Source organism: Anser cygnoides, chromosome 2, assembly GCF_040182565.1.
Source record: "Anser cygnoides isolate HZ-2024a breed goose chromosome 2, Taihu_goose_T2T_genome, whole genome shotgun sequence".
Classification (NCBI taxonomy): domain Eukaryota; kingdom Metazoa; phylum Chordata; class Aves; order Anseriformes; family Anatidae; genus Anser; species Anser cygnoides.
The window spans coordinates 119,160,523-119,176,647 of NC_089874.1; the positions used below are offsets into that span (position 1 = coordinate 119,160,523).

The 16,125-nt window shown below is 39.5% G+C and overlaps 1 protein-coding gene across 6 annotated transcripts in view; it reads left to right on the forward strand.

Moving 5' to 3' along the window:
* SPIDR (scaffold protein involved in DNA repair) overlaps positions 1–16,125 on the forward strand; it is a 203,068-nt gene that overhangs the window by 52,138 nt on the left and 134,805 nt on the right. For all 6 annotated transcript variants that reach the window (XR_010829669.1, XM_066992950.1, XM_066992951.1 and 3 more), the window contains 2 exons: positions 2,121–2,371; positions 13,233–13,333. Coding sequence is in view for 5 of the 6 variants with exons in the window: in XM_066992950.1 (XP_066849051.1) it covers positions 2,121–2,371; positions 13,233–13,333 (352 nt within the window). In the remaining variant the exon portion in view is untranslated. The remainder of the gene's footprint in view (positions 1–2,120; positions 2,372–13,232; positions 13,334–16,125) is intronic.

A 16,125-nucleotide genomic window follows, 5' to 3' on the forward strand; every position in this document is an offset into this window, starting at 1 on the left:
TATCTGAGCCATTCGTCAGACAACCTGTGTGGAGAGCTGTCAAACAAGTTCATTTATTCTGTGATCAGAGCAGCATTATCTGGAGCAAAGTTAAACTTTTTTTTCCAGTTTCCCCGTTGATAATGTGAAGCGAATGCTTTGCAGTTATCCGTTGGGTTTTGGTTCTTCCAAGGATCAGGGATGAGTTACGGAGCTCACTTGCTCCAAAGAAGGGTTTTGTGTGAGTCCGTCCCCATGGTAGGACTGCTCCTGTGCTCGCTCCACCAGCACTTGAGTTGCTAACCACCTTATAACAATGGGAGAACGGGACAAGAATAGTAACTGCAAACATGGTTTGTAGTTCAGCTTTTCTGGATTTTTGTAGGCCATGTTATGCCATTTAAATCTCTTCCAGTAAGCGGCTTGGTTCATTAAAATATGACTTGAATGAGTTGTCTGTTCTCTTATTTAGAAGCAAGCAGTTGTACAGCACTTCTGCACTGCTCTACAAGGATAAATGGCTGTGTGGTTCTCTGACTGATTTCCATATTTTTTATGGAATTTCTAAGTATTTTTGTTTAATGTCCCTTAGTATTCAATACTTTAAGAAATACTGGGTCAAGAGATAATAATTTACATAACAACTCTGCATAGCTTACCTCAGGGTGCCAAACCTGCTGCCGTGCCCTGCCTGTGCGGGAGCCCTACAGGAGAATATGACAAGTTGAGCCAAAGCAGGTGATTTTTCCCTGTCAGCACTCTCCTAAGCCTTTAATCTCCCTTTCCAGATTTATTTTGGGGCCTTTGCACCCTTTCTTCTCATCCTTCCTTTCTTGGTTCAGTGTGTCCTGTGAATTCCTGTGAGAAGAGTGCCAGCAAGTTTTTACGAATCTCAGCTCCACTCTGCTTGCTGATGGCTCTGGTGGCTGACCAGGGATCCCCCGTGGAGCTACATGGATGCGGCCTGATAGCTTCTGAGTCTGGGAGCTACACTTCTGAAATCTTTCCAGGAAGCCATAGGCCTGCTGGACAGACATCAACACTAGCTTTAGCAATCAAATTTATTTTAACAGAATTGTTAAATGCTTTTTGCTAGCTATGATTTCTCAGTCTCACATAGAGGCATATGTTTATATGTAAACCGCCACAGTATAAGAAAGGTATAAAACTGTTAGTGTCCAAAGGAGGGCTACAAAGATGGAGGGTCTAGAGGGGAAGGCATATGAGTAGTGGCTGAGGTCCCTTGGTTTGTTCAGCCCCGAGCAGAGCAGGCTGAGGGGAGGCCTCATGGCGGCCTGCAGCTCCCTCACGAGGGGAGCGGAGGGGCAGGCGCTGAGCTCTGCTCTCTGGGGACAGCGACAGGACCCGAGGGAACGGCATGGAGCTGGGACAGGGGAGGGTCAGGCTGGGGGTTAGGGAAAGGTTCTGCACCCAGAGGGTGGTCGGGCACTGGGACAGGCTCCCTGGGGCAGTGGTCATGGTACCAAGCCTGCTGGAGTTTGAGGAGCGTTTGGGCAACATCCTCAGACACATGGTCTGATGTTGGGGTGGTCCTTTGGGGACCCAGGAGTTGGACTCCATGATCCTTGTGGATCCCTTTCAACTCAGGACATTCTGTGTTTCTATGGTTTCTTTTGTCAGCTCGAACTAGAGGAGCAAACCTTCCTAGTTACCTGAATCTAGATGTGACAGCTCCGCTTCCTTCAGCTCTCCTGCCAGTCGTGATCCCTTTCCTCATTAATCTCTTTCTGTTTTCCTGAAAATTTGCTTTAATCCTGACACCTGTTTGGAAACTTCAGATAGACTTCAGATAGAGATAGGCATTGAGTTATCTTGTTGATAAATTCTCAAGATCTAGTTGTTTTTTTAAAAAAAAAAAAAAGTTCATCACAGTTTTCCCTCACCAGATGGTCCTTATATTCAGCAGTTCATACTGGCTTAGAAAAGATAAATATGCATTTACAGTGAACTTGTCCAAGTTATATTAATCAATAAATTGTCATTTAATTTATGGATTTCTGGGAAACATAAATAACTGCCTACATAAATCTGTACTAGAAAGTAAACAAGATTTTTTCCATGTGAATTAGCTTATTTCCTTAGCATTCTGTTTAAATAGCTTTTTATTTTTATTTGTTTAGATGACTCCAACAGAAATATCTGAATATTCATCTGATAATGACAGCCTGGAAGAAGTGGAAATGGAGACTGCTAATCCAGGATTCTCTAAGAAACTGCAGTCGAGTTTGGCGTTGATAATGGGGGAAGTTCCGACAAGACCTGCCAGTGACTGGCTGAAGTCTGCACAGGCCCTTCTACAAACTCCTAAGAAACAGTCAAGCAAGGCTTCTAGAACCCCAGAAGATTCTGCTAAAAAGAAGAAACTACTGAGGTAAACGTTCTGCCTTTCTGAAGGATTTTTTTGTATTGTAAATAAAATAATACAAGTTAACTAACAGAAGAGTAGGAATGTGTTTCAATGATAAAAACTTTAAAGATGTCAACTCCAAAAACTTGAAAGAATATCGTTTATCTGTAAACAAGGAAGACAAGAAACAACTTTTTTTTTCAGTCTTAAAACTTGTGGTCAAAATTCTCAGTCTGAATTCCTGCATACAAATTGATGCAGGTGTAGTACTTTTAACGATGCCTTAAATTATGTTACAGTTATGAGAGTATGCATACTTCTCTTTTAGCTTGTAATCATTTCATTGCTTTGTGCTTCTTCAGATATGTAGTGAAAATGCTATACCTCTTACTTCTTTAGTCCTTTCCAGATTTATCAGGGTAAAAGTATCCAGAATACAATATAAAAGGGGCAGATGTTCAGTAGTGCAAGGCAGAGTGATACTTAAGCAAAGGTGTGATGTATTTGTTTATCTGAAATTGAGATCTTTGTGACTTAATTAAATGTATTAAAAAGATGCGGAAAGAAAACCACCAGAACCTGAGCAGCAGAAGTCTGATGTTCATGATTCATTATTTTCCTAGCTAACTACAGTGCAGAAATAGTAGCTTCTTATATTATATTCACTAAGTTGCTTTAATTTAATGGTATATGTGAGGGCATGGTTCAAATTACTGAAATAGAAATTCTGAACGGTGCTGCTATAGATACTGATTGTATCTTTAACAATATGGTTCGTTCTTACTCTTTTTACAGCTGATTCTATACAGTAATCAATCAGAAAATAAATCACTTTAAAAGCACTTTAGATAAATAACCATACCTTATTTTTCCTCTTAAAACGTTCTTGTCTATTTCAAAATGTTGACTGAGGGAACAGATTTGAAAGTTGTAATTACTGAGGATCTCTGTACTTACAGTGCTTTGCTTGTGCAATCAAGCTCTACTTATTACTTTAAAAACATAAAGACAGAACTGTACTCGGTCAGACCAAAGCCTTACTGACAAAAATGCCTGTTGGTGGCCAAAAGCAAGTATGTGTGAAGGTAATAAGAACAAGACAAGTGTATAGTGGTATCTTGCCCAGGTGTACTTTGAGCTTTCAGCAGTTTACTGCTTGGGGGCTGTTTGAGTGGTTTGTTATCCCTGATGGATTTATCCAGTAGTTTGTTTTTTTTTTTCAAGTCAAAAGCTGTTGGCTGCAGCAACAATATCCCTCGCTTAGGAGCTGTGTAGCTTAAATGCGACTTGAGTCTGCACCTACCATCTTCATTTGGTGACCCTTAGTATCAAATATTTTAGTGCAAAAATGTGTTTTTACAGCAAAGATACTCCAAAATAGCTATATAAGAGAATAATCAGTGTTACTGATGTATTTCTCTATTTCTTTTATTTCAAAATTTCAATATAGAATGCAGTCTGTCCAGAATGGGTAGAGGAGGACAGCTTGCACGGGAGATTTTTGGGGTATTTTTTATTTTATTTTATTTTTTAAACTATTTGATCCTGTGCTTCCACCTTGGGTTCCTTTGGGAACACAGAAGCAAGCAGGAAATTCCTCAGATATAAGTTTTGTTTATCTGATTACTTGCTTGTCCAGATAATTTTCATCTTTTCATTCTTCCTGTTCAGGGCACTAATTCTGTATGTCTTTTCCACTTTTCCTTTCACTGTTGACCGAGCACGTTTTCATTTTATGTGCTACCACTGGATATAAGAGTCTGCATACTAGATAGGAAAGCTTAGGTTTTCAGTGCTGTGGGTTGAAGACCAGTTCAGGGAAAGGTTTATCAGCTTCTTGGTCAATGAAGTGATGATCCCTTCTTTCTGGTTATATAGCTAAAAGCTATATAGCAGTTGTTGGCTTGTCCTCTCCTTTTTTCCCATCTCTACTGCAGGTTGAGACCACAGCAGAAAAAGCAATAAACCTAAGAAATTCATCTTGCAGGCTGAATCTGGTCCATGGTTTCCCACTTGGACCACTGGGAACTGTGCAGTGTGTGGAAAAGAACTTCTACTTAACCAGGCTTTTTTTTTTTCTCCAAGCTGGTGCTTAGTGAAGTCTGGGTTGACAGGAGATGGTAGAAGTGATAGAGCCATGGTCTTTCTGTGTGAATTCCCATGAGAGAGGTTCAAATCCAAAAGCAGATTGTTTTACTATGTGTACTGGTTGGAGAAGTCCTGCTCTAAGTGGAGTAGGCTGCCTGTGTTCTTATTTCCACTTTTTACAAATCAACAATATTTTTTCTATTTTATTCTTTTTGCCTTTTGAGATGACTACAGCTACCTTCAAAAAGTAGAGAGAACATTTTCTAAAAATTCTAGCTTATTTTCTGAAAAAGTTCTATACCATGAGTAACAGTCTTCCAATATTATTTAGGTCTGCTGCTGTTTGCATTTATATTTGCACTACCTGATTGCAGCTGTCTTCCTATTACCTTAATGACTGCATTTTTCTGCCCAACCTGAAATTGTCCTTAGGACTGAATAGTCCTAAATTGGAAATGAGCAGTTGACCGGATGGGAGGAAAGTGTGTTATTTATTTGATCCTTTTAAAGATACAATTATCATACTCTACAAAAAAAAAAAAGAGGTCTAACCTAAACACCATAAATCTTCAGAGGTAAGCTGATTATTAGAATTTAGTTTAATTATTCGTTAATGCTAGGGTTAGGAATTTGAGTGTAATGTCAACATGTTGGAGTGGAAAGACGATGAGAAGCACACCTGTCTCCCCAAAAGAAACATGCAACATGCACAATGCTGTGATGGGTGAAATTTGAAGGGGCACGTTGCAATCATTCTGTCAGTAGTTATGTGGGGCTTCGGAAAGTGATTAGCATCTGCACAAAAAGAAAGGCATAGCTGAAGGAATTTTTCCCTCAATAACTGTCTGATCTATTCTGTGCCCTCTTACCCAATTCAAACATCTCTTCATATATCCACTGTAAAAATAATAGTTTTTGTTTTCAAAATTGCTTTATGTGGAGATTGTTGTTCTTTCTGCCATGGTCTGCAGGGTAGAGCTGGTAGTCTGTATTGTGCTGATGTCCAGAGGTCTTGCTGGCCCTGGTCAGGTTCTAGATCTCCCTGAAGGGCAGGGCTGTAGGAGGTGCCAGCTCTGCCATCCTAGTAGCAAAAAAAAATAAAAAAATCTTTCATTTACAACTATCAAAACAAAGCTCCTGGACATCCTCACCTTAGACATTGGTTTTATGTGCCATCTTTAATAGCTATCTTCCTTTTATTTAAATAAAAATGGGATTAGAGGGAATGGAAGTAGTATAATTTTCCAAGGTATGCTGAGAGATAAATGTCAATGTACTGCACTGATGAGCTACTAAAGTAGCTGATGAGGAAGTGCTAATAGTGGTATTTGATACCGAGATGAATTGGCTTGGTGATTAGGTCAAGAGGTATTGGTTTTAGATGTTCTTGCCCTTTTATTCCACCACAAAGTTTCAGTTTCTCAGCCTGAGTCAATGTTGCATGGGAAAATTATGCATGCGATTTGCAGACCTAAGGGTGAGAGAGTAGACACTGCAAATACCCATTTTCAGGAAGTTCTTTTTTTTTTCAGATTTTGAATTAATGCTAATAATACAAGGTAAAATGTATAACCTGCACCAGTTCCAAGGCACTCAAAGTTCGCGTGTTAAAGAAGGGAGAAATAATGTACTGACAGTCGCAGTTTGTTCTGTGGGTTAAACCAGTAACTGTGCTTGTTCAGTATTTGTAAACAAGAAAACTCAAAATGTGTTCACTCAGCTTTTCTTGTCTACAAGAAGACCTCTCTTGAAGGCTTTATGAATTGTTTGTTTTTTCTAGTAAAATTTTATTTCCATTAGCTAAACAAAACGTCTGGCTTTCAGTGCAGGAAATGGATATCTGAAGTTATATAACGTTAACCCTACTTCATCTAAATCTGTCATGTTGCAAGAGCTTTTACTTGTGAAGAATAACTGCTTTGTTTTGGGGGAGGGAGGGTTTTTTGTGTATGTGTGGTTTTGGTTTTTATTTGCTTGTTTTATGTGTCCCTCTTTAGCTTAATAGCAAAATAAAATCTTAGGAAATTCAATTTAATTATCTTATATATAATTATACTTAAGCCAGTAGATCACTTACAGATCTGATCTGCTAAAATTAACTTGCCTTATCAAAAGAGGGGGAAAAATACAGAATGTCCTGGTTCTACATGCAGTAAACTGGTCACACAGGGCCAAGTGAGGTCCTGAAAATAAACGAAAATGCCAAGGGAGGGAGGAGCTGGCACAAATGAAGCAGGCTTTAAAATTGGATCTGTTTTTTCTTACATGCATCCATAAGTAGCATGAGGGTATAACAGCAACATATATGCCTCCAGCTCTTACTCTGTCGTGGTGGCTCTTGAAAACGGTACCTTTGTTCCAGATGTTTTATGCAAGTGAGCTTCTTTGTGGAACAGTTGAAAAAAGAAATATAAAAGAGACCACGCAGACCAGAAAAGATTTGGGGCTTATTTCTTGAGAGAGGCTCCAAATCCTTGAACTCTTAAGAGGCTTCAGTGGGTCTGATAGCTGCGTGTTAGAAATGATCACTTGTGTTACAGTACAGATCTTCATTTTCTTATCATTTTACATGTGGGCATGATGCTGCTGATTTGACATGGAAATGGTTTGGGAGAAACATTGATCCTTTTCCAAGGGAAAGAACCCAGAACTTGTAGCAGAGTACAGTTACTGAACAAGTTTTATAGGGAATTAAAATGATTGCTGTCTACTCTGGTGTCTGCTTGTTCTATCACATAGGAAACGAAATACTGTTATGCCTTGATTATGCATGTCCACATCTAACAAACAAAATTACCCCAATGATCATGTTACTGGGGATTCATCCAAGGTGAATGTTTATAAATCTAATTGTTGAGTCAGAGCTTAAATAGGGCTCATCTGTACACCAAGTTACTCTTTCCTCTTTCAGATCCCATGTTACAGCTTCTCCTGCTCTGGAGAGGAGTGGGCCTCTATAGAGGAGACATCGGTCATATCTTACATATGTACCCACACTGTTCTTTACATTAAAGGGGGCACGGGGTAGTGACTGTCAGCATTCAGCATTGCTTGTCATTTTGCAAGCTGTAAACAGCCTGATAACAACTGATGGTTTTACAGTATTGCCAAATTAAATGCCAGCCTGCTTAGGGGGTCCTTTTTTTTTTAATAAGTGAGCACCCCATGGAGTGGAATTGAACAGCTGAGTGTTACAGAAGTAAGTTACTTTACTAGTTAAAATATTAGTAGAAATTAGTGGAAATATTAGTAGAGACCTGTCATTACTTTGAAAGGAGAAAAGGGCTAACTGCTCAGTCCTGAGATGGATATGTGTAAGTAATCCACAGCATTTTGAAGTACATGGAGTTCTGAGAGTAGTGTATCTGAGGAGATGACTCAAAGAGATGCTTAAGTGTTCACGGTTCTTAAATTTGAATGAAGTCTGGGAAGGAGTAAATTTAGATGAATTTAATTCTGTGGGGTTATTTTTAGTAATTGCCCTGCTGAATTAAAACTTCATTAAATAAACACAGAAAGAGCTCCAGCAATTAAAAAAAAAAAAAAGATTGAAAATGGCTTTTTAAAAACACAGCCTACTCATTAATGCTCTTTCTTTTTTCCATTTTCTATTAACCTTATTGTAGTTTGAAACTAGGGACCAGCAGCATCTGGTGATGCTTGACATAGGGTGGTACACTCATAGAGTCATTAAGGTTGGAAAAGACGTCCAAGATCATCCATCCCCCTACTCCCAATGTCACCTGCTGAACCATGTCCCTAAGCACCACATCCAACCTTTCCTTGAACACCCCCAGGGACAGTGACACCACCTCCCTGGGCAACCTGTTCGAGTGCGTGGCTGCTCTTTCTGAGAAGAAATGTCTCCTCATTTCCAACCTGAACCTCCCCTGGTGCAGCTTGAGGCCATTCCCTCTAGTCCTGTCACTGGTTATTTGCGAGAAGAGGCCAACCCCCAGCTCCCCACACCTTCCTTTCAGGTAGTTGTAGAGAGCAATGAGGTCTCCTCTGAGCCTCTTCTTCTTCAGACCAAACAACCCCAGTGCCCTCAGCTGCTCCTTACAGCACTTGTGCTCCAGGCCCTTCACCAAGCTTCGTAGCCCTTCTCTGGACATGTTCCAGGGCCTCGATGTACTTCTTGTAGTGAGGGGCCCAAAACTGAACACAGCACTCGAGGTGCGGCCTCACCAGAGCAGAGTACAGGGGAATGATCACCTCCCTGGTCCTGCTGGCTACACTATTCCTGATACAAGACAGGATGCCGTTGGCCTTCTTGGCCACCTGGGCACACTGCCGGCTCATGTTCAGGCAAGCATCAATCAGCACCCCCAGATCCTTTTTCTCTGCACAGCTTTCCAGCCACTCTGCCCAAGCCTGTAGCATTGCGTGGGGTTGTTGTGGCCAAAGTGCAGGACCTGGCACTTAGCCATGTTGAACTCTCATGCCCATTGACCCAACCTGTCCAGGTCCCTCTGCAGGGCCTTCCTACTCTCCAGCAGATCTATGCTTCCCTCCAGCTTGGTGTCATCTGCAGACTTACTGAGGGTGAACTCAATTCCCTCATCCAAGTAAACAATGAAGATATTAAAGAGGGTGGGCCCCAATGCTGACCACTGGGGAACACCACTGGTGACCAGCAGCCAGCTGGATTTCACTCCATTCACCACCACTCTCTGGGCCCAGCCATCCAGCCAGTTTTTAACCCAGCAAAGCACCTGTGCAAGCCATGGGCTGCCAGCTTCTCCAGAAGAATACAATCTTTGTGGAAAGGAGCACCTCCAGAAACTGAGCTTTCGTATTAGATGCTGCTTTTTATTTTGGTCAGCAAACCTGCGTCTTTCGCGTGGATATTGTTGAACATAGACCATGGAGTATTTCAACAAGCTCAGTTTTAGTAGGGAAGTAGGACGTGGACTTCCACTTGTTCAATCTACCTTAAGGGATTTCAAGGGTCAAAACATCTGTACTAAGAGTTTCCTGATTAAAACTAAAAAGGTTGTGAGTAGCAGAGATTGCATCTGAGCAGTTTGGCTTCATTGAGCAGCCCTTGCATTAACAGTTTGCCAAATGCATTAAATTTGCTCACGATAAAACATTATTTTGGGGTTAAGTTCAAAGCGCTAGTCAGTAAGGTATGCAGCTCAGATTAAAGTTTTTGTTGTTTAAATACAGACTGTCAGTTTCCTTGATTATAGAAATCATAATTCGTAATAAAAATATATTTGCCAATTTATATATATATATACAGACATACACACACACCAGATGGTGGGTTAGTCATGTAGGACAGTTAAATGCATAAGATCAAAAAAAGGATCTGGATATTTTTTTCCAAACTCCTTGAGGCAGCTAGGTACATAAAGAAACTGCAATGAGACCTTGCATTGTAGAATCCAGTCTCCACCCTTTGTGCCAACAAAACCTCTAGTATCTGGCAAACTAAACCAAACACACAGCACTGAAAAGCTAAGGCATTTTCAGAAGGATAATGTGTGGACAGTGAAAAGTAAAAATGATTTATCTTGTGTTACCAGAAATAAGCAAAATGCCCCTTTCTTGGATAGAATCTGTGCTGAAGAATGCCTGCTAGTCCCAGTAAACCAAGTTAACTGCCAAAAACTGACTATAAAAGCTCATTAGGTATATAATAATCCACAGGTGTGCAACTAGGAATAAAATAATAATAATTTTAAGTGTTGCTCTTCTCAAAATATGAAATTTGTTCTTAACACTGAAGCTGGTTCCTGCTTAATATCATGCTCTGCTTTATGTAAGCTTTGTAGCTCTGTTATCGCTCTCATCTGTTCACAATTTCTCACGGCAGATACACAAACATTTTGAACAGTGTGGGCACCTGTCTTATATGAGAAGGAGTTAATAGTTCTCAAGTGCCGCTGTCTTAAAACGTGTCAAAATATGCAACAGAAAGTATCTTTCTTCTTTTTTTCTTGTTTTAAGTGCTAAAAATGGGTTGATTCTGCTGTTTTTGGGGGCAATGTTTAAATTTCTTGTTCTTGTTTCTACGTTTTAGAAGAAGCAGAAGAAATGAACCATAAACTACCAACTCTTTCTTTTGCCATCGAAATTCCTTTTGTGCATGGCATGTCCTTGGACTGTATTTTCCAGTTTCACAATGTATGAAAGACGGGGGAGGGAGAGAGGAGCGGAACAAAAAAGCAATGCCAATGACTGGATGAGAACCTCTCATAAATACATTGTTGGTTATATTTTATGTTCTGCATCCAAGCAGATGCAAAATGCTTTTTATGTTTGTGGTTTAAACTATTTTTAAATGCATTTGGAATTGAAATAGAAGGATAAGTATTAATAAATATCAATTAATTTTATTAGCCAAGGGGCTGCTAAAGGAAAGACATGGTTTTATTTTTCATGGACCTTGTGGTCACTGTTGTCCTAATACAGACACGCTTAGCAAATGTGTGGTGAAGTTGTGTCAGAGTAAGACCTTGCCTGGTAGGCATATTAGGCCTGAAACAAGAGTGTTTTTTTGTGTTGTATATTTCTGTTCTGTGCCATGAAACCAGGAACTTTGTCATACTATGGAGTGCTTCTGCCGTAGATGAAGCAGTGGCAGGCTTACAACCATACCCCTCATCAGGGGAAGGGGGAAAATTAGATCGAGGTTTTAAGAACTGCTCTTTTGTGCAGGTACCTTAAGCGCTGTAAGAAAATACATTTCTTTGAACGTTGTCTGTGGAAGAAATGAAATAAGGTTTTGGAAGGCTTCTGCTGAACAGTTTTCTTCCACCAGAACAAGTTTTTGAGCTACTCGCTATTTTCTGTATTGCTGTAGTCCAGCCACAGGGTTCAGTTGCAGACTTCTGCATGCAAGACTTCAGCAAGCAAGCAAATTCAAAATGCATTTAGCAGCTGTATTTCTAAGAGTAGCTCCAGTGAACTGTGTTCCAGCATGGCTTGGGTAGACCGTGCAGCCGAGCTGAATTAAGAGCTGCATCTGAGAACGGCAGCCAGGCGGGAGGAGAAACTGGGTGGGCAGTTTGCTGGTGCTTGTGGAACTGCCTTCTCCTCAACTGCAGGAGTGCAGCAATACTCGAGTGTTGAGTGCTCAAGTTTTGGGGGTAAATGTGGCTGAACAGGGTGTTAGCAGCAGACAAAATTACCCTGTACGAAGGTCTGTGCTTAATTTGACCCTGCTGCATACCAAAGCATCCATTGCACTTTTCTGTACTGGTTGCCTGTGTTTTAAAATCCATGTTGAAAGGAGGATTAAACAACATTGTTAAGCTTATCTGTAAGTTCATTGGAGCCCAAGGTTTCCTAAATGTTTTTGTTTGTTTTCCTCCGTAATATAGCAAGTCATGTAGCTTGTGAGTTCTTTATCTTGGGGGTTGGTCCTCTGAAAGATGGTAAATTAGAGTCTGAGTTTCTCTTCCCTGCCTGAACCTCTACAGCCATAGAAGAGACTGCAGTAATATAAACTACGTAACTTTCACAAATCATTCTGGGTCACACATGGCTCTTGTATTTCTGAGTATTCGTTCTGTGGTCTTCACTATGACGATGTTTTGCCGTCCTATCCGATAAGTCCTGTAATAGTTATGGTTTTGCAAATTAAATAGTTGCTCATTAGAAAATCAGCTGAGACTGCTAATTCATTATCATATAACCTGTTGATTTCTCTGCAGGTGAAATTGCTGTTAGTAATTACTAACCAAAGAGATTTTTTACAGGCTCCTTGAAGTGCTGCTTAGCCCTTTTAGTTCCTTCTTTGTTTCCACAGGTGTGACTCCTCCCAGCTTCTCATTTGCAGCATGAGCTTTACCAAGCTATTTGATCTTTGTTCTAAAATAATAGTAATAATAATCCCATTTATATGCACTCATAAACTGGCCTTATTCTATTTTTGTTGATTTAAGTTTACCTAAGGACACATTTCAGCCTAGTGGAAGCCTTTACTGATACGTACTAGATCTTGTTGTGGGGAAACCTACACTTTAAGGAAAGATAAAAGTACTTTTTTATGCAAATAACTTGTTTGAAGCCAAAGAAAAACACTCAAATACCCCCTTACTATTTCAAAACTCATTGTAACAGCCCCAAAACAGCTTCCAACACACACTTTTTGGTTTCAAAGTGGTAAGTTGACATCTCCTGGATTTAAATCCAAGGGTAGGAATTGCTTTAGTGTTACCTTAAATGTATGTGCTTTCGATGCCACTCCTCTGCTCCTCACCTTGGGAATGCTAAATTAATTCCATCTTGGAGAATGTTCCGACCACTGAAACTGCGCACTTGACCCAGCTTGTGAAATGAATCATAGGGTCAAGTATGGGTAAAAGAATATTTCTGTGATCACTCCTTGCCAACAGACAAACAAATCTGTGAGGAAAGAAAACCCAACCTGTTATAACTGGTGGTTACACTGAACCATTTAGGGTGTTTATTTCAAATTCAGTATTGTCTGTAGTAGCTATCATGGTATGTGCAGAAGTGCAGAGGAAGTACAGAGGAAGAAAGTGGGAACCTTTCTTTACAATCCTTGTGTTGGAAGCAGTTCTGAAAACTTGAAAATTGTGGACACCCAGATAGTGGAAAAATGTTTTATTGTGTGTATTGACCCTAACTGTGTGTTTTATTGGGAGTGTATCCACTGGAAAATCAAAATGAGGAGAACTAATCTGTAAAATGTAATGTTTCTGTATGTTTCTGTCTCTCAGGGTCAAAGCATACATATTCCATATGTCCTATGGCTTGTCACTTGGCAAAACTGTATCCTGATTCTTGGCAAAACTGAGCATTCCTTTATTCTCCGCAGGGGAGGGCTGGCTGAGAGGTTGTGTCGGCTGCAGAACAGAGAAAGATCTGCCATTAGTTTTTGGAGACATCAGTGTATTTCAGATGCTAAAATCCCATCAGGTAAGAACTGTTATACGTATGCTATTACGTGAAAGCACATGGATGCATATATGCGCATAGCCCACAGAAGGGTACAACTGAAACCCAGATTCTCTGTGTTTTTGCCTGAATTCGGGCTAAAGTTCTCTTGATTGTAAACCATCATATAGAGCTGAAATGAAATGTGAGCCCAAAAGACAGTGTCCTAGTTCTCAAAGCACTTGAATATAAGGGATAAAGAACTTGTTTTAAATAGCCTTTATCTACTAGACTGTTCAGAACTTCTTGCTTTCCCACATCACTTGGGAAAATGGTGTTTCCAGGTGGTAAGACAATTCAAGGTTTAGTTTTTGAATGTGCAATGTATTTTATTTTATTGTTTTTTGTTTCTTTATAGCCATTTTTTCCTCTTTCCTTGACAATTTTTCTTTTATTTGAAGTCAGCCATATTCATGGCTAATTGCTAAAATTGTGGATGACAGCAAACATGAACAAACAGAATGCAACTGTGAAATGAGCGTGAAGTATAAGTATGGGGCACTTCCCTTAAAAAGAAGGGGTGAGAGTTGCACTAATTAGTTACAGGCGACTAATAGCACCATCTTTCAGTAATATTTCTTAAGAGATAATAGGTTCATAGAGTCAAAGTGTAAAGAAACAATTTTTTTTTTCAATTTGTGTGTGCGTGAATGTAGGCTGTGAAATTTCAAGCATTTATTCTGTATTAAGCCCAATAATTGTTTCTGAGCACATATTAACTTTGTTTATTTTCCAGCAAGTCCTCTGGTCTTAATTTGAAAACATGCAAATGCGGGAATCTATCACTTGCCTTGAGGCCTTGAGAGCTTGTCCTTAATTCCACTCACATTTATTTTATTTTATTTTTTTAATTTTTTTTCTCCAAAATCTGAGTTTGTCTGGCTTCAGTTCCCATCTTTTGTTTTATATAAAGCCTTTCTCCATTAGATTAAAGAGCTCTTTAGGGTATGGCATCTTCCCTCTCTGGCACTTACATAGCAAAATCATGCTGCCTCACAAGTTTCATAAACTCAGCAGACTGGACTCTTTAATGTTCTCTACAGCATTTTCTCCAGTCGTCAAGTGATTTGCATGGCTCTTTACTGCACGCTTTCAAACTTTTCAGCATGATCTTAGAAACAAAGGCAGTGACTCTGTATGTATCCCTTAAGTTTTAGTCTCATCAAAGCCATCACCCAGATCCTGCTGATTTCTGAGATCCAGTTCCCCACTCTCTAGTTACCGTTTGTGTTTCTTTAATTTAGATATAGGAAAGTCATTGATGAAACCATTTAATAGTGTGTTTACTTTCAAATCCTGCTGGCACTGCTGTTACTTAATTATGATTTTCCACTTAAAAAAAGCTTTAACTGTTATTCACAAAGTTAGTTATCTGAAATATTTTTTTTTTTGCATTCCTCTGAAAGAGTACGTTATTGATAGTGAAAATGTCTGTTATTTCATAAGAATGTTCTATGATTTTAAGCCCTTACTAATTCTGAAGGAGTCAAACCCAAACTGTTGACTAAAGCTGGTCTCACAGTTTCTCACAGCAGCATTAGAGAGGTTATATCCTGTAATCACTTGCATGCAGCATATTCAAGATGTCACCTGTGTGGAATGGCACAAAATGTATTTTTGGTCTTAATTCCTTAATTTTTTGCCCAGTGATTTTGCCTAGATCTGATGTCAAGGTAGCTGCTCTCCATTTACTGTGAGTCACAGTTTTTGCCCTTGCTGAACATCATCATCTTTTCAGTCTTCTGGAATTTCCCTGGTGTTTGAAGACTTGCTAGAAAGTAATATCAGGGACCCAGAAATACCTTTAGCCAACTCTTTTCAGAACTGCTATGTTGAAAATCATGCAGGCACACTCACTTAAAACTGATCAAGGCTTCTACATGTCGTTTATCCTCCTCCTGAGTTACTAATGAACAGGAATCTACTTCCACATCCTTATTCCTTATGTGGTTTGAGGACATCCTCTTGCTTTTTCTGAAATAAAGAACAGAAACTGATATTGAATGGGTCTTTTTTTTTTTTTTTCTTCCCACTGCTCTCTACGGTAATGGATCTGCAACATGGCTCATATTCTTTTTGTCCTAGCTTCCCGTGTCATTATGAAAACTTGTGTTTGGCTGCTCACCAGTCTGCTAGACGTTAACTCTTAGGCTGAAATATTCCATGCTAAACATCTGCCCCTGGCTGGATTCCTTTCTTTGATTATTTTTCTTGCTTTCTTTCAGAAAATGAGTCAGAATTAGTTAGTGTTTTCTGAGAAAAAGGCTATGGGGAAAATACCTTGTTCTATTCTTTAGTACATTTTTAAAATTCAGGTGAGTCTGTCTTCAAGATGATTTAGTTTTGGCAGCAGATGAACAGCTTCTGGTATATTCCTTTTACCATCATGGTGAAAATGTACAGGAATTTGGGCAAGTTAGAAATCATTAGGGCACTACTTTCTGCTTCATTTACCCCGCAAACATTTGCCAAAGCATGCAACTAAATTTCAGAAAGATGCTGGATATGCCATAGTTTAGGAATACTTCAACTTCACAACCTACCTTTCATTTCCAATAGCCAGTCCTTACTCCAAAGTATGACTATGACAAAATTACCAGTAAAATAGCTGTGGTAGTATTTGCAAGATATTTTTTTCATCCGGGGCAAAATTTGTTTTGAATAGTACTTTTCTTAGAATAGTCAAACGGTTTCATGTCACCAAAATAAAATTGGTGTTTGGTTGGGAAAATGTCAGTCTGAATGGCTGAAATTTTAGTAATGTATCTAGATAA